The following is an 18,587-nucleotide window of genomic DNA, read 5'->3' on the forward strand; positions in this document are numbered from 1 at the left end:
GTAGTGTGTTTCAGGTAGTCGTTCCTAAGGCTTATCGCTCTGGTGTCTTGCAACTGGCTCATGATCATTGTCTTGCAGGTCACATGGGCATCAAAAAGACTTTAGATCGGGTGCTGAGGCATTTTTTCTGGCCTGGGGTCAAATCTGACGTTGCACAATACTGTAGAACTTGCCATGTGTGTCAAATTGTTGGTAAGCCTAACCAGAAAATTCCCCCTGCGCCTTTACATCCTATTCCAGTTATTGGAGAACCTTTTGAGCGAGTCTTGATTGATTGTGTTGGTCCACTCCCTCGCACTAAATCAGGTAACCAGTACTTACTGACCATCATGTGTGCGGCTACTCGGTTTCCTGAAGCTATTCCTTTACGCAGGATTACTGCTCCAGTAGTTTCTAAGGCCATGATTAAGTTTTTCACAACATTCGGTCTTCCAAGAGTTGTTCAGACTGATCAGGGGTCAAATTTTATGTCCCGTGTGTTCTCCCAGGTGCTGCAGCAGCTGTCTATTCAGCACTGTTTTTCTTCTGCCTACCATCCGGAGTCTCAGGGAGCCCTAGAGAGGTTTCACCAGACTCTAAAGTCGATGTTGCGAGTATACTGTAGAGAGTTTGAAAGAGATTGGGATGAGGGAACCCCTTTACTCCTCTTTGCGGCTAGAGAGGTGACCCAAGAGTCCCTTGGTTTCAGTCCGGCTGAACTAGTGTTTGGCCATACTGTGCGGGGTCCACTGAAACTTTTGAAGGAGAAGTGGTTGGAAAATCAGCCTCCTCCTACTAACCTCTTAGACTTTGTGTGTAACTTTCGGTCTAAGCTTAACAAGGCATGTGAACTGGCCAAGCAAAATTTGAAGGGAGCTCAAGGGAGGATGAAGGGGTATTATGATAAAAGGTCAAAGCATCGAGTGTTTAATCCAGGTGACAAGGTATTGGTTCTTTTGCCCCTTCTGGGATCTGCTTTGCAGGCTCAATATAGTGGACCATATGTGGTTGAGCGCCCGGTTGGTGAATGTGATTATTTGGTTAGGACCCCAGATCGGAAGCGTAAAACACGTTTATGCCATGTTAACCTGTTAAAGTCCTATTGTTAGAGAAATCAGGAGGCTGTGCATGTAGATGTGAAGGCTGTTGCTGTATTGAATATTCCAATCCATGTAGGTGAGAAGGACGTTGATGTTGTTGTTCATCCAGAAATGTCTCAAGGCAGGCTGTTAAATTCAAGAATTATGGCCAGCTTAGATGACCATCTTTCTTACCTTGATCCTCCAAATCGTTTTGACATCATGGAAGTAATTCACCAACATCCTGACCTTTTCTCTGATGTGCCTACATGCACCAATGTTCTTCATCATGATATTGATGTAGGTGTTGCTGGTCCAATTAAGCAACCTCCTTACAGAGTCAACCCTGTCAAGCGTCAGCTTTTACGTAGGGAAGTAGACTATATGCTGCAGCATGGCATTGCTGAACCTAGTGCTAGTTCATGGAGTTCCCCATGTCTGCTTGTGGATAAGTCAGACCATACACCTCGTTTTTGCACTGACTTTCGCAAAGTCAATTTTGTCACCAAGCCTGATTGTTACCCTCTTCCAAGGTTGGATGACTGTATTGACAGAGTAGGATCTGCAGCATTTGTTACAAAGTTGGACCTCTTAAAGGGTTACTGGCAAGTCCCTCTTACTCAGAGGGCCTGTGAAATATCTGCTTTTGTAACACCAGATGATTTTTGCCAGTATCGGGTTATGGCTTTTGGGATGCGAAATGCACCAGCCACATTTCAGCGTCTGGTAAATATGGTGTTGAAAGGAGTTGTAGATTGTGAGGCTTATCTTGATGATGTGGTTATTTACAGCTCTACTTGGTCTCAACATGTACTCCAGCTGAAAGAGGTGTTTCATAGGCTGGTTGCTGCAAATTTGACTTTGAACCTTGCCAAATGTGAATTTGGACAGGCCACAGTAACATACTTGGGTAAGGTTGTTGGACATGGAAAGGTTTGTCCCATCGGCGCTAAAGTAGAGGCCATTGTGAATTTTGGTGTGCCAACGACTCGGCGTGAGCTGAAACGTTTTCTTGGGATGGCAGGCTACTATAGGAGCTTTTGTAAGAACTTTGCTACCGTTGCTGCTCCCTTGACTAACCTTCTCAGCCCAAAGGTCCCGTTTGTCTGGTCCAGCTTGTGTCAGTCTGCATTCGAGAACTTGAAAGCATTGTTAGTAAGTGCTCCTGTACTTGCCGCCCCTGATTTTGACAGGCCTTTTAAACTAGCTGTTGATGCTAGTGATGCTGGTGTTGGGGGTGTCTTATTCCAAGAGGATTCAGAGGGAGTTGAGCATCCTGTATGCTATTTTTCTAAGAAGTTTGACATGCATCAGAAGTATTATTCTACTATAGAGAAAGAGGCCTTGGCCCTTATTCTAGCTCTGGTTCATTTTGATGTTTATACCTCTTCTGGTCAGACCCTAGTGGTCTATACAGACCATAACCCTCTTGTTTTCCTCAGTAGGATGAAAAACTCCAACCCCCGGCTGATGCGATGGAGTTTATTTCTGCAGGGATTTAATTTGGACATTCAGCACATCCGTGGAAAGGACAATGTGTTTGCAGATGCCCTGTCTAGGTCGTATATGGAGTCAGCTTAGTTTTGTGTTACTCTGTGTGACTTTTAACTGAGCGGTTGCTTTAGAGCAACCTACTTATGGAAGGAGGTGTTATGTCCAAAGTTATTCTGTGCCCTGTTTTGCAGGTATCCTGGAAGCTCCTCCCATCATTTCCCTAATTACCTGGGTCTGCTGGCCAGCATTTAAAAGCCCTGTCTAGCTCCACCCATTCTCTCTCTCACACTGCAGCCTGGAGCAGCAGCATGGATAGCAGCAGCCACCATTATTCTTTGTCTGTTTCATTTTGTTTGCAATAAACCTTATTTTGGTTATAATAGACGTTTGTGACTCCTCTATGTTGCCTCCCTTGAGCCAGGGTCGTAACATTATCCTGCTGGAAGTAGCCATCAGAGGATGGGTACATGGTGGTCATAAAGGGATGGACATGGTCAGAAACAATGCTCAGGTAGGCTGTGGCATTTAAACGATGCCCAATTGGCACTAAGGGGCCTAAAGTGTGCCAAGAAAACATCCCCCACACCATTACACCACCACCACCAGCCTGCACAGTGGTAACAAGGCATGATGGATCCATGTTCTCAATCTGTTTACGCCAAATTCTGACTCTACCATCTGAATGTCTCAACAGAAATCGAGACTCATCAGACCAGGCAACATTTTTCCAGTCTTCAACTGTCCAATTTTGGTGAGCTCGTGCAAATTGTAGCCTCTTTTTCCTATTTGTAGTGGAGATGAGTGGTACCCGGTGGGGTCTTCTGCTGTTGTAGCCCATCCGCCTCAAGGTTGTGCGTGTTGTGGCTTCACAAATGCTTTGCTGCATACCTCGGTTGTAACGAGTGGTTATTTCAGTCAAAGTTGCTCTTCTATCAGCTTGAATCAGTCGGCCCATTCTCCTCTGACCTCTAGCATCAACAAGGCATTTTCGCCTACAGGACTGCCGCATACTGGATGTTTTTCCCTTTTCACACCATTCTTTGTAAACCCTAGAAATGGTTGTGCGTGAAAATCCCAGTAATTGAGCAGATTGTCAAATACTCAGACCGGCCCGTCTGGCACCAAAAACCATGCCACGCTCAAAATTGCTTAAATCACCTTTGTTTCCCATTCTGACATTCAGTTTGGAGTTCAGGAGATTGTCTTGACCAGGACCACACCCCTAAATGCATTGAAGCAACTGCCATGTGATTGGTTGATTAGATAATTGCATTAATGAGAAATTGAACAGGTGTTCCTAATAATCCTTTAGGTGAGTGTATATTTATAGTCTGCTAAATATTTAAATGTATATTGTGAAAAAGGGCTCTGTAGAAACAGAACTGTAACAAAAACAAGCTTCCTCTTCTGTATTCAGCAATACCATGCATGAATTTCAGCCCGGGGTCGTACAAGGACAGATATTTATTTGTGGCTCTTGTGTTATAACATTTCACAGTTGACTGATACTTAAGCTGACAGGACTGTCAATGGCATGCGATGAAAATGACAAGTAGTAATTTACAAGGACAGTCTGAGACTGAGCAAAGATGTCAAAGCCATTACCAACCTTGCAAATGCCATTCACGCATATGTCGCGGCTCTGACTGCCCTCATAGCACTGCGTCCCATCCACGACCGTGTCTAGCATCCGCTCCGAGAAGTGCTCGTTCACGGGTCTGCAGTGCAGCTCGCACGGATCAACTGAAATTACACAAACGTAGCCTTTTGATGACATCTATTTAAAGAGAGCTGCAACAAAATCTCTCATTATCACCCCAGCACTACATATGAAGTGCTAGAGCTGCACAATTCTGGATAAATTAAGATTAATGATATTTTGTTTAAAATAGAGATCACGATTCTCACATGATTCTGAACAGACCACTAAACAAAATAACATGTAATTTACTAGAGGTTCTGATAATTTTTTTTAATCCTGCAGTCCATTTAAAATGTTATTAATTAATTAATCTGAATGAATCATTTTTAAAAATCAGGTTGAATGAATTATTCACTCATTTCATTACTGGAATAATCAGCAGGTTTTTTTAATGAATGAATGATTCAATGACAAATACATTTTTTAACAGTCATTTGTCGCCACCTACTGGCGTAACAATGTAATCGATACAATCGTTATTTGAAGTGCCATGTTACTGTCAAAAGGTGATTTCCTCTATTTTGATTGTTTCCGTAGACATCAGTGAACTATAAACTTTTATAATATTGATATTGAAAAGACTCTTTGTGAAACTGTTTCAATACCTATACATGACAACTTCTCTCTCTGTATCAGCGTCAGCGCCAACACAGATCTGAATCAGTGTGATTTTGTCATTGGTTTAACTCTTTACCCACCATTGACGGAAATTTTCGTCATTTGTAAGAAAACGCTTCACCGCCATTGTGATTTCACTGTTAGATGGTAGGGGGTGCTATTGTGCCTCTTCTAAAAGAGTACTGAATATCCTGATTAAAACACATGCGAAGAATATGCTGAAATGAGCGATCTCATATGTAATCATATGCATATAATAACGCGATCATCAACATTAAACAGCATATAAATCAAAACTGCCTAATGTTATTGAATGAAATGTCGACCCAGGACGAGCTACAGGACTGTGAAGCTTTGAGGTGTTGATGGACTCAATCTACTCCATCTGTGTTTTGACCATCGTTCTGAATCCCAGCGTGATTTTCTCAGCTTTCTGCTGAAAATGTTGCTTTTATTTTTTAATGAAACTCTCCCACATTCAAGTGTTGATAAAAAAGAATGCATGAAGTTAGAATAAAGCCTTTTTTTAATTATTTTTTTATAGAGGGTCTGTTCTTTCTTTTGACATAATGCATGTTCATATATTCATACAACAAACATTCTGGGGGCCATGAAACTTTTGTGAAAATTATCAAAAACAATGAGTTAATAGACAGGCGAATCGTTGTCATTTAGGTATGAGATCACGTGGGTGTTTTAATCGAGATCTCAAGCTTTTAATGATTAATTGTGCAGCTCTATGCAGTGGCATAATGCTTACCTCTGTTATTCACATGCGTCCATTTATAAAACTTCCCCTTATAAGGGACTGTGTTAAAGCGGGTGCACTGGATGTATCTGAAGCTGGGCTGGTCCACTGGGCAGGGGTCATGGTTACAGGTTCGATATCTGCGGCGCTCTCCGAGACAGTATTTACCGCCATACTTGGGTCTAAAAAAAAGCATGAAACATTCAAAATGTCATTAGGTCATTCAAAATCACTTGTTATTTTGTAGAAATATTCACAAAAAAAGACAAATAGTCAAAAAGCTTGAAATTGGTATAAAATGTCTAGATCACCTTGTCAAAGCAGCCATTGGCTCTAAACGCAATTAAAAACATATTTTTCTGAATAAAATATGAGTGGTGCCTGTGCAAAACTCGCTGGCATGATTGCGTGTGTGTTCTGGGTGGTTGCAAGGATGTTCAAAGTGGGTTTTAAAGGAATAGTTGAACTAAAATATTTTATTTTTCTATGAAACAGAAGATATTTGAAGAATATTTTAGCTATTTTTGTGCATACAATGCAAGACATTGGTGTTTGTGTCAAGTCACATAATGGTAGGCAACTCAAACAAACATCTTAAAGCTTATTATTTTAGCATAAAATCAAACTGTTAAGTTTTTTTTCTCTTTAATGGAAGATAATTGTTGTTATAAGAAGTACAGGGAAGTAGTATATCTTTTTTCCACATCCTTGAAAAGTTCTTCTGAAATCTGATGCAGATGTTGCACACGCTTTCCATCAATTACAACATCTTAGAGATGCATTCACAAGTGGGTCACAGCCTGTTTCTATAACCATAACCATCTTTAAAAACTTGCTTCGGGTGCAAACCATCTGCCAGAATAGAGAACTGCAAGCTAAGCCAAATACAATGAAAGGATTATACTTCACAAACTCTGAACATGTGGACCAGAGACAGTGACTTTTTTTATTGGTCTAGCGATGCTCTCCAATATTGTATGCATTCACAATTTCTCATCATTTAACAATTTATCAGAACCACAGAGACACATAAAGGCCATTGAGGATGACTGAGGTTATACATGATAAATATGACTGTATAAAATAATGGTAACACTTAAAAGCCTTTATGTATAATGCATTATAAAGATTCATAATGCACAATATAATGCATTATATATTTGTAACCAACACTAAAATGCGTTATATTATTTGCAGATTCCTTGTTACATCTGAAATTGGTTGTTTGTCATGTTTTAATGCATTATACTTTTTAAAGGCATAACATAAGTATTGTAATGTATTATAACTGTGGTTACAATTACTCATGAGACAATACAATGCATTACAAGGCTTAGGTTACATGGTAACACTTTATTTTTACACTGTCATTGTTACACGTTACATGTAGTTACTATAGTAATAATAACTATAACTTGTGCATAATTACATGCAACTTACAACCCCAAATCAGAAAAAGTTGGGACACTGTACAAATTGTGAGTAAAAAAGGAATGGAATAATTTACACATCTCATAAACTTATATTTTATTCACAATAGAATATAGATAACATTTTTAAATGTCATGCCAAATATTGGCTCATTTTGGATTTCATGAGAGCTACACATTCCAAAAAAGTTGGGACAGGTAGCAATAAGAGGCCGTAAAAGTTAAATGTACATATAAGGAACAGCTGGAGGACCAATTTGCAACTTATTAGGTCAATTGGCAACATGATTGGGTATAAAAAGAGCCTCTCAGAGTGGCAGTGTCTCTCAGAAGTCAAGATGGGCAGAGGATCACCAATTCCCCCAATGCTGCGGCGAAAAATAGTGCAGCAATATCAGAAAGGAGTTTCTCAGAGAAAAATTGCAAAGAGTTTGAAGTTATCATCATCTACAGTGCATAATATCATCCAAAGATTCAGAGAATCTGGAACAATCTCTGTGCGTAAGGGTCAAGGCCGGAAAACCATACTGGATGCCCGTGATCTTCGGGCCCTTAGACGGCACTGCATCTCATACAGGAATGCTACTGTAATGGAAATCACAACATGGGCTCAGGAATACTTCCAGAAAACATTGTCGGTGAACACAATCCACCGTGCCATTCGAGAAGCCATATCTAAACAGGATCTAGAAGCGCAGGCGTTTTCTCTGGGCCAAGGCTCATTTAAAATGGACTGTGGCAAAGTGGAAAACTGTTCTGTGGTCAGACAAATCAAAATTTGAAGTTCTTTTTGGAAAACTGGGGTGCCATGTCATCCAGACTAAAGAGGACAAGGACAACCCAAGTTGTTATCAGCGCTCAGTTCAGAAGCCTGCATCTCTGATGGTATGGGGTTGCATGAGTGCGTTACACATCTGGAAAGGCACCATCAATGCTGAAAGGTATATCCAAGTTCTAGAACAACATATGCTCCCATCCAGACGTCGTCTCTTTCAGGGAAGCATTTTGCATTTTCCAACATGACAATGCCAGACCATATATTGCATCAATTACAATATCATGGCTGCGTAGAAGAAGGATCCGGGTACTGAAATGGCCAGCCTGCAGTCCAGATCTTTCACCCATAGAAAACATTTGGTGCATCATAAAGAGGAAGATGCAACAAAGAAGACCTAAGACAGTTGAGCAACTAGAAGCCTGTATTAGACAAGAATGGGACAACATTCCTATTCCTAAACTTGAGCAACTTGTCTCCTCAGTCCCCAGACGTTTGCAGACTGTTATAAAAAGAAGAGGGGATGCCACACAGTGGGAAACATGGCCTTGTCCCAACTTTTTTGAGATGTGTTGATGCCATGAAATTTAAAATCAACTTATTTTTCCCTTAAAATGATACATTTTCTAAGTTTAAACATTTGATATGTCATCTATGTTGTATTCTGAATAAAATATTGAAATTTGAAACTTCCACATCATTGCATTCTGTTTTTATTCACAATTTGTACAGTGTCCCAACTTTTTCTGATTTGGGGTTGTAATAAAACAAAACCCAAAACCTAACCCTATAGTAAGTACAGTACATGTAGTTAATTAACATTACTCAGTTCTTAAATGTATAATTACAGCAACAAAGATAGCTTAAAATGAAGTGTAACCGGTTACACTTTATTTGGTAACACTTTATTTTAGTGTCCTTGTTACACGTTACGTGTAGTTAGTACTAACTATACATTATGCATAAATACATGCAACTAAACCCAATCCTAGTTTGATTATTAGTACTTAAATGTATAATTAGACTGTAACCATTTATTTTATGGTGTCCTCGTTACAATTATTATACATTTATAATAGTAATCAACTACATGTACTTACTACAGGGTTAGTGTTAGGATAATGGTGTGGTTTAGGGTTAGATGCATATAATTATGTGCAATCTAAAGTTATACTATTGCAACTACATGTAAGCAGGTCAATGTAAAAAAAAAAAGAAAAAAAAAAAGTGTTACCCAAGGTATAACTAATGCATTAAAATAAGTTTATAATGCATTATATATAAAGGCTTACAAAATTGATGTCTACAAAATAAACATACACTCAAACATTCTGCTGACATTCTGGTGAGAAATAAGTGCAATCATATCCCTGTCGACCATAAACATGCTAGCCTTTTCCCAGACAATCCATGATAAAAATAGCTACTCCCATGGCTTGTGGTTTATCACAGTAAAGTGAGTGAAAACAAATTATGTTTATGTGTGTGTTTGTGTGAGTATATGAGTGTGTACCTACTTAACTATATTTTGGGGACAAATTTGTACCCAGAAGTGACAAAAACCTGACAAAATCTCCAAAAACCTCCCTTTAAGGATGTCCTCAGTTGTAAATCTGCTATAAAAATAAAGTAATTAAAGTTTTTTTTAAAAATGTAAAAATGCAGGAAGTTTTGTGTGATGGGTAGTTTAGTGTAAGGGGAGAGAATATACAGTTTGTACAGTATAAAAACAATTACGTCTATGGAATGTCCCCATTTAGATAGCAACGTAGCATAGTAAACGTGTGTGTCTGTGTGTGTGTGTGTGTGTGTCATAATTATTTTTTTTCTGAAACTGGAAACAGAGGAACCAGGAAACCAGTGTGTGATGGGTAGGTTTAGGGGTAGGGTTAGGGGTCGTGTTAGTGTGTGTGTGTGTGTGTGTGTGTGTGTGTGTGTGTGTGTGTGTGTGTGTGTGTGTGTGTGTGTGTGTGTGTGTGTGTGTGTGTGTGTGATGGGTATGTTTAGGGGTAGGGTTAGTGTGTGTGTGTGTGTGTGTGTGTGATGGGTAGGTTTAGGGGTCGGGTTAGAGTGTGTGTGTGTGTGTGTGTGTGTGTGTGTGTGTGTGTGTGTGTGTGTGTGTGTGTGTGTGATAGGTAGGTTTAGGGGTAAGGTTAGTGTAAGGGGAGAGAATTACAGTTTGGACAGTATAAAAACCATTATGCCTATGGAATGTCCTCACAAGTATAGCAAAACAAACCTGTCTGTGTGTGTGTGCATGTGTTTTTTTTTTCATTTTTTTTTTTTTTTTTCTAAAACTGGAAACAGAGGAAACCAGGAAACTCACACTGGGTTGACACAGTCCCTCTGGGCATTTTGAACGCCCGTGCCGCAGGTCCTGGTGCACTCGGACCAGTCGCTCCACGAATCCCAGCCTCCATTCACGCTTTCAGGCTGGGAACCCATCATCACACACTCCCCGTCAAAACACCACTGACAAAAACAAACATCCAAGATCTTCAGTTAGTCAGAGTACAAGGAACTGGGAATGAGAACTAGCAGGTGAACTGCATGCAGGGAAATGAAAATCCCACAGAAATCCCGGCTTGCCTTGTCCTCTCCACACTTGGTCCCATCCACGGCACCGTCCAGCCTGGAGTGGCAGGTCGAGCCCACGGTACACCACAGGGTGCTGCACATATTCTGAAGGGGGCAGTCATTTCAAGGGTTTCAATCATTTGCAATATGTGACCCTGGACCACAAATTGAGATTTATACATCATCTGAAAGCTGTATAAATAAGCTTTCCATTGATGTATGGTTTGTTAGGATAGGACAATATTTGGCCGAGATACAATTATTCTGGAATCTGGAAATAGGTACTGCAGTCCAAACTCAAAATATCGGAGATCGTTAAAAGTGCAAATTATCCAATAGTTTTCAAAGTGTTAACTATCAAATCGGATGTTTGCAATGTGCTTGTCAAAGTTTTCGGGAAAGTTCATTTTACATTAAAATTACTCAATTTACTCACACATTTATAATAAAAAAAAAAAGTATGAATGAGAAACACAGACGTTTGAGGAAATGTATTTGATAGACAATTATTTTACAAATATTAGTAATATTTTAAAGACAAAATAACTTACTATAAATGTAAAAAAAAAAAAAAAAAAAAAAAAAATCAAGACTTGTAAACTTTTTTTATTTTAAATTCTGTCCAAAATATTAAAATACTTTAGATGTCATTGGCTGTGTAGATTGCATTAATAATGTGCTTTTTAATATATCTGTTATATTATGTAACCGTAAAATTACAGAGCGCTTGACTCTTGCATTGTCAGTACAAGATCTTGACCAAAAATGTGTGCACCTCTTGATGGAAATAAATGTTGTGATGTAATCTCCATCAAGAGCTGTATCATTTTTTGTCTGTATCATTTATCATCTTGTTTTTGGTCAAGATCTCGTATCGTCAATGCAAGAGTCCAGCACTCTGTAAAGTCTCCTCCAGAACATCCCAAAGACTTTCAATGAATTTAAGGAGCCGATTCATGTGTGGAAATGACTCTTCATGCTCCTCACAACCATTCTTTCACAGCTTGAGCCTGATGAGTCTTGACATTATCATCCTAGAATATGGCCATGATGTTCTTCATACATGGTTGTTTAAGAAATTAACCTTATGAACATTTTTGTCTTTTTCAGTTTTTTAAAAAAACAAAACATTTTATAGCATCTAAAGGGGAAAATTTGGTACTGCACCCAAACAAAATCTTACTGAAAGCTAATTTTTTGAGATATCAACCTCGAATTTGTTTAAATGTATGGCTTTGATTTTCTAGCAGTTTTAGAGTTTTCATGTTTCATAAAATATATATTTTCTATAAAATATTGTTCATAAATCATTTTCATAAACTTAAACCTCTATAACTTTTTTTGTTTCACTTTTTAAACAGCAATAATCTGCCAAGGGTCATCTTTAAAATAAGACCACACTTAAGTCTGTGCTCCCAAGCTTAACATGTGTATGACACTCTTGACACACTATGTGTAAATTTTTTTAATTGACGCATAAGTTTTAAAGCAACACACTCCACCTATTAGGGTTAGAAGAACTGTTGCCAAACATCATGATAGAAACATAATAATCACTGCAATAATGATCCAATCATAGACCCTTAAGAATTTTCCTATTTAAATCCAAACTGTAATTTTTTTTTTTTTTTTTTTTTTTGTCTGGGTATACAGTAAATCTGAAATCATGGAGTTGTGTGCTGTGAATATCTATAAGAGCATTAATGTTCTCAAAACGTTCACGAAATGGCAAATCTTGTGTACCAAACACAAACATTAATTGCATTTCTAAACCTCTGCAATTTCCTCTGTTTCATTTCTTGAACTGTTACAGCCCTGATAAGGAAACTGAAGTCTGGCTTTATCTGTGTCCGAAGGAGCGAGTGGCAACTCTTCCGGTGTGTCTGTGACATTTGGACAGTAATTGAACGATGGCTAGTATTTATCAGAAGAAAGCAGAAGACATCACTGATGCGACTTGACATACATGACCGACATACAACCCTGCAATCTGATGCCCTTTTCCCTATTTTAATTCTGCAGGATGCCATTCAAACAAGATATGCTGTTTTTCCCCTCTTTGTTTAGCTAGCTTACTGTAGGTGAAAAATATTCAAGGTAAAGAGCCCAAAAGAGCTCTTTATGTTAAATAGTTTACAAAGTATAGTTCTTCTAGCTGGAACATAAGCTCTGCTATACTAATGATGTGCTTTTGTTTTCCCACTAAAACAGCTGGGAATCAGATGGTACTGATGTAAGTAACTGAGACTTCCTCTGTGATGGAAAAGTGTGTGTGTGGTCTATGCCTTACCAGACACTTGAACTAATAGAGGTTTTTGTTGAATCCTTCACAATATAACAGTGAGAACATTTAAGAAGCCCATGGGCCTGGAAGTATATGAGTTGCTTAATGGGAAAGTTTCCCTAATGAGATAAAATTCAGAACAGCATCCCAACAGACGTCTTTGTTGAAAAGAGCAGCATGGCTGGTCACCATATTGTGCGACTATTTTTCTTCTTTTCTGTTACATGGATGAAAGAAAGTCATGCACAGGAATTACGCGACCTGAACTCCGGCTTCACAGTAAAGTATACTTTCAAGCAAAATCGAAGAATGAATTTGCCGTGATGTCATTTCGAACAAAATCAGGCCAAAATAAAGTTCATTTAGTAGTTCGAAACAGCTTGCCAAAGCGAATTTTACAGAAAAGTTATTTATAACTAAACCGGCTGGTAAATGCCTTCGAACTCCCATTGGTCCGTGGTGATGATGTAATAGGTGGGTGTGTCTCTGAGGCTCCGCCCTTTTACGTGTAACTCTTCTCCGGTTCATTTCTTCTGTTCAGTTCGTCGAGGTCAGACGCGAGTAAAAACATGAACACACTGGACAGACGCTTGATAGTAGAATCGAAGTTTTAATTCTTATTGAAAGAGACACTGAGGGTCCTATTTTAACGTTCTGAAACGCAAGTATCAAACGCGAAACGCAAGTAACTTTGTGGGCGGGTCTCGGGCGCTGTTGCTATTATACCGGCGGGATAAATGACTCTTGCGCCCGACGCAAATCTAAAATGTGTTGGTCTGAAGTAGCTTCATTACTCATAGGTGTGGTTTGGGCGTAATGTGAAATAAACCAATCAGAACATCATCTCACATTCCCTTTAAGAGCAGGCGCGCTTGTTCCATGGCGGATTGCTATTATAACGGCGGATTTGCCAGGCGCGGTTCACAGCCGAGGAGACCGACGTTCTCGTCAGGGCCATAAAAGACAGAGAAGTTACATTGTATGGAGATGGGAGAAACCCACCCAAATTAGCTTCGGTAAAACAGGCTATAATAATTTTGGTAAATGTGTAAGCTAGATTTATGCCTATTTTTTCACATCTTCATGGACACCACAATGATTTCCCTCGTGTGGAATATTTTTCCTTTTAATTATGTATGGTTTGCAAAAACTGCTGCGTCTATGTGTAGATGAGAGAAGCAAAGTGAATGCACGTTGTGCACACGCTACATTATGGCCAAGCATGCGCCCTTAAAATAGCATCTGAACGCGCCACTGAAAACGCGCCACTGACTTTAGACTAGGTTTTTCCTGGTCTGTGGCGGAATTGTTTTCTGAAACTGCAAAATAGCACCAGGGAACGTTTGCGCCGGAACACGCCTCCTCTTTTCCCTGAACCGCCCCCGGGAGCGCAAGTTCATTCCCTAATTTACAGACGTGAGTCTGTGGAGGGAAAAGTCCGCTGTGCGTCGGGTGCAAAATAGGAATGATACATGCGTCAATGTACAAAGTTAATTGCACTGGGTGCAAGACAGGGCCCTGAGAGTTTGTTCATGTGTAATTACTGTAAAGCTGCTTGCTTTTAAACAATCTATTGTATAAAGTGCTTTATATAAATAAACGTGACTTTACAGGAGTGCTGAATTGCATTCATATCGCTATGATCAGATGCTTTCTTAACTGCTGTTTTCTCACCGGTCATTTTTGTTGTGTTTATTTTGTTAGCACATATTTACATATTCATCTATCAATCAATCAATCAATCAATCAACATTTATTTGTATAGTGCTTTACAACAACCGTCAGGTATCCAAAGTGCTTCACATCATAGAATAAAATAAACATCATATCATACAATAAATACATATAACAGTAAAATCAAAAAAGAAAAGAAAAAGTTGGGGGGAAAAAAACAGGAAAAGGAAATTGTGTCACCACTACTATGTATTAAAAGCTTGTTTGAGTTTAGACCTAAAAAGAGTTTCATCTGCAGTTGTACGGATATCAGGGGGTAACTTGTTCCAAAGTCTTGGGGCAGCAACTGCAAACGCCTGATCACCCCAACGCTTGTACTTCGACCTTGGGACTTCTAAAACCAGTTGATTTGAAGACCGTAATGACCGGCTGTGCTCACGCAGGGTTAAAATCTCAGTTAAGTACTCCGGGGCCAGGCCATTTAGGGCCTTAAAAACAAACAACAAAATCTTAAATCTAAACCTCACTCTCATCAGTGTCGGGACGTTCGCTAACTTCGTATTTCTAACTTCTTTGTACCCCTAAGCGAAGAACGAAATATATTTTCTAATATATAGCGCTAATATATTTTTAATAGGTTACATTATAGCCTACTTTTTTTTTACAGTTCCCAGCAGAAAACGTCTCGCTCCAGCTGCACTTCATAAACAGATAATTTAAGAACGCTGTTTGCACTTGTGTACACCTCTGACCCATTTTCCTCAGTAGTTTGGCATCATACATGTGTCTGCAGGGGGAATGGGAGGTATTTGTGGTAAAATCTTACGTCTACGTCGTCACAGAGCAGTGAGTTTGACCCGTACTGGAGCTTGCACTGGTGAGCGGCGCTGTACAGGACACCAGCGGGAGACGAACGCTTCGACAGCTCGTTTCTGACGGGGGGATCATCCAGACACCAGCCCCAGCCTCGACTGTGGAGAACAACACACAAACACACCTCAGGAAACTCAATCTCACTTCAGTACTTTCATAGGTTCCAAAATATTACATTATCTTTACTGAACAGCTGCTTCGATCTAAAATATAAATATATAAATAAATAAATAAATAAATAAATAAATAAATAAATAAATAAATAAATAAATAAATAAATAAATAAAGGCCTTTTTTGAGGCCTTGTCGCCTTTGGCTTTTGGCTTGCTTAGTTGGGGACATTTAATATTCAACAATATTATTGATCTGCCTGCATTGACACCATTATATGAGAACTGAACTGAGCTGGACGATGGCATCACTGTTTTCTCCAGAGCGGCTATATATCAATTAACTAAATTAATAAATTTTTTACTAAAAAAATGAACCATCACTGAACTTACTCAAGCTGGACTGTGACGCTATTTTCTTCTAGAAACAAACTTTGTCGCATTATTTTCCTGTTATCACTGTAAAGCTGCTTTGTAACAATCTGTATTATAAAAAGCGTTATATAAATAAAGGTGACTTGACTTGACTTGTCCACACTAATACATTTTTGTTTGAAAACACATATTTTTTTTCTCTCGGTTTTGGCCTTGCGTCCACACTGAGACAGTGTTTTTAGCAACGAAAATTAAGCTTTTTGAAACCGCTCTCCAAAAACATTTGAAAACTCTGTGTAAATTTAAGTTTAGTCATGGAAGCATATTGAACCCATAGATATTCATGTTCATAGCGGTATTGTGCCTGTTATGTGCTATTCAATTTCACACAGTTGATAAAATATGTTTCTTTGCACACTCTTCATATCACAGTCCTGCAAAGATGACAGAAAATTGAGTGCCATTTCAGCAATCTGAAAATATTACATAAGCCCTCAAAACTTGCAGTGCAGATTGCTGAAAATGCTCACCAAAAAAATATGTCCACTGGTGATCCTAAATATCACTTTAGTTTAATTTTTGCCAGATCTAAAAAATCTATTTTGGTACAAGTTTTAGTTTCTAAACAAAACTCTTCAAGTCAAAGAGGACAGCGTGTCAGCCTTTAATTCAGTTTTTGTACTAAAACTCAAATAATACAGGAGAAAAACACACTGAGTAAAGACTAAACTGTTCAGACAACAAGGAGAGGTTCCTTCGGGACACATGCCATCTGTCTGTAAGCCTCCCAAACCACATGGTCCTTTCCTCAAATTCCCTGTAACACATTCCATATTTTTTAGAAAAACAACCAGCATAAGTGTGTATATTACATCTACAAGTCAATATCATTTACAGGGCCTTTCAACACACACACAAAAAGACATTAACAGAAAGAGACTAACAGAAGTAGAATTTTAACTGGAATGAAAAGAGGAAGAATTTACTAAATCTAATACACAGGTAATGATATTATGGGAAATGAAGTGTCCATAAACTCTTTTTTTCAGTCGCGTATGAAATATTGAGAATATGGAGCTCACACTTGAGGAGGAAAAAACACCTCAGAGGCTCGAACTGAGAAAAATAACACAATTTGTCACAGTTATTTACAGTATATGTCCAGAAATTATGATGTTGTGATTGCTTGCAATGTAAGATCTTTATAATAGCATAGCAGACGGTACATAAAACGCATGTAAACATCAGTTGTTATTCTATATCTGGCAATAACATGTCTAAGTAAGATGAAATAAAAGCTTCAATGTGCATTCAGTACATCTTGTGCTACTCCAAACAATTATCTAAGGGCTCTCGTCTGCACAAGAGTGTAAAACACAGATTAATGGTACAGAGGTAGGCCTAAGCAATCAAAACGTAAAGGCATTAAGATAAACTAATTTCTCATTTCCTGATGTATGCGCTTGGCCTAGATTTTGTAACAGTTGTGTTAAACATTTCCCCTCATTTCAGGCCAAGCTGCAGTAGGCAAGCCTTGTCTAATGCGCTCCATATGGCAGGCAACAAAACTAGTGTAACTAAGACAGAGGAATCCTTCTTCTTGGGAAATCTCAGCCATTCACAATGCCGTTGGCAACACACACATGCAAAGGTCAAGAAGGACAGACCCAGCTTGTTGAGAGGGTAAAAGACTGATAAAGCTGTGCCAATGAACTTTCCTTAAGCGTAAAAATCATCAAAGGGTGCGATGATTACTCCAATTTGTGCCATCAGACAAAATTAGCCATCAGTCCATTTTATGAAATAGTTATTCATTCCATAACTTGGAGGAATGCTTTCATGTCCCTTCGTCTCTACTGGGTTTTTACAACTTTCCATGATAAAAAATAAAATAAATACTGTGACAATGTTTCTATTTTTTACAGGATGCCTGTTGTTTTGCAACTTATAACCCTATATTTCATTAAGTGATGTAATGTTAATATACCTACTTTAACAGCCAAATCCATTTTTAAACTGTACCGAAAACCACCACAATAATACATCATAAGTGTCCTGTTCATAAAACACAGTCAATACTCATGAATAGACGTTGCACAAAGACAAACGACAAACACACGATAACTAAATAACATAATGTAACAAAAAACACACTAATGTACATGCAGTCATGTGATGTGTAATGCAGGGAATTTTACTGTGTTTTTATAGTAAATTAAATGGTAATTCATAGTTTATACTTTCAAATACCATAAATTTGACATAATTTTACAGTAAAATTAGATATAATGTGATGTTAAACCATTAACAGGTTTTCACCATATATGGTAACATGTTTTTACTGTAACCTTTTTACAATATTTTTCTGTAAAAATTGTTTTTTACAGTATATAAGGGTTTTAAAAACATTATAATGATGGCACTCACTAAGACCAATTTCTAGCTCTACTCAAGCATATCTAGAAATACATATTGACTGTAGAACTTCCAAATAAATCCACAACTTTGCAGTTTTTTTTTAAATTTCCATTACTTTTTCAGGTTTGGAAATCCCAATTTTAAAATTCCCTGTAATTCCAAGTTTCCATGACTGCCTCGCCATTTACTTTAAATAACATCGGTAACACTTTATTTTAAGGTGTCATTGTTACAGTGTAATTATATATTTAAGTACTGGGTAATATTAATTAACTACATGTACTTAGGATTATGGTAGGATTAGGGTTTGGTTGAGGGTTAGTTGGTGTAATTATGCATAATTTACTGTTATTACTCTGGTTAGTACATGTAACAATTATGTAACAAGGACACTGTAAAATAAAGTGCTACCATACCATCTCTCTACTATGCCTATGAATTTAAAAAAAAT

The 18,587-nt window shown here is 38.4% G+C and overlaps 1 protein-coding gene across 1 annotated transcript in view; it reads right to left on the reverse strand.

Annotated features, from left to right (window-relative positions):
• The window catches only part of adamts7 (a disintegrin-like and metallopeptidase (reprolysin type) with thrombospondin type 1 motif, 7), a 99,458-nt gene that overhangs the window by 49,187 nt on the left and 31,684 nt on the right, over positions 1-18,587 (reverse strand). The window contains exons 9-13 of the mRNA XM_079864946.1: positions 15,187-15,331; positions 10,415-10,507; positions 10,152-10,297; positions 5,633-5,802; positions 4,162-4,295 (exon numbers count right to left, since the gene is read on the reverse strand). Coding sequence (XP_079721072.1) covers positions 4,162-4,295; positions 5,633-5,802; positions 10,152-10,297; positions 10,415-10,507; positions 15,187-15,331 — 688 coding nt within the window. The remainder of the gene's footprint in view (positions 1-4,161; positions 4,296-5,632; positions 5,803-10,151; positions 10,298-10,414; positions 10,508-15,186; positions 15,332-18,587) is intronic.

This window comes from Squalius cephalus (assembly GCF_949319135.1).
Source record: "Squalius cephalus genome assembly, chromosome: 3".
In the NCBI taxonomy this organism is placed as follows: domain Eukaryota; kingdom Metazoa; phylum Chordata; class Actinopteri; order Cypriniformes; family Leuciscidae; genus Squalius; species Squalius cephalus.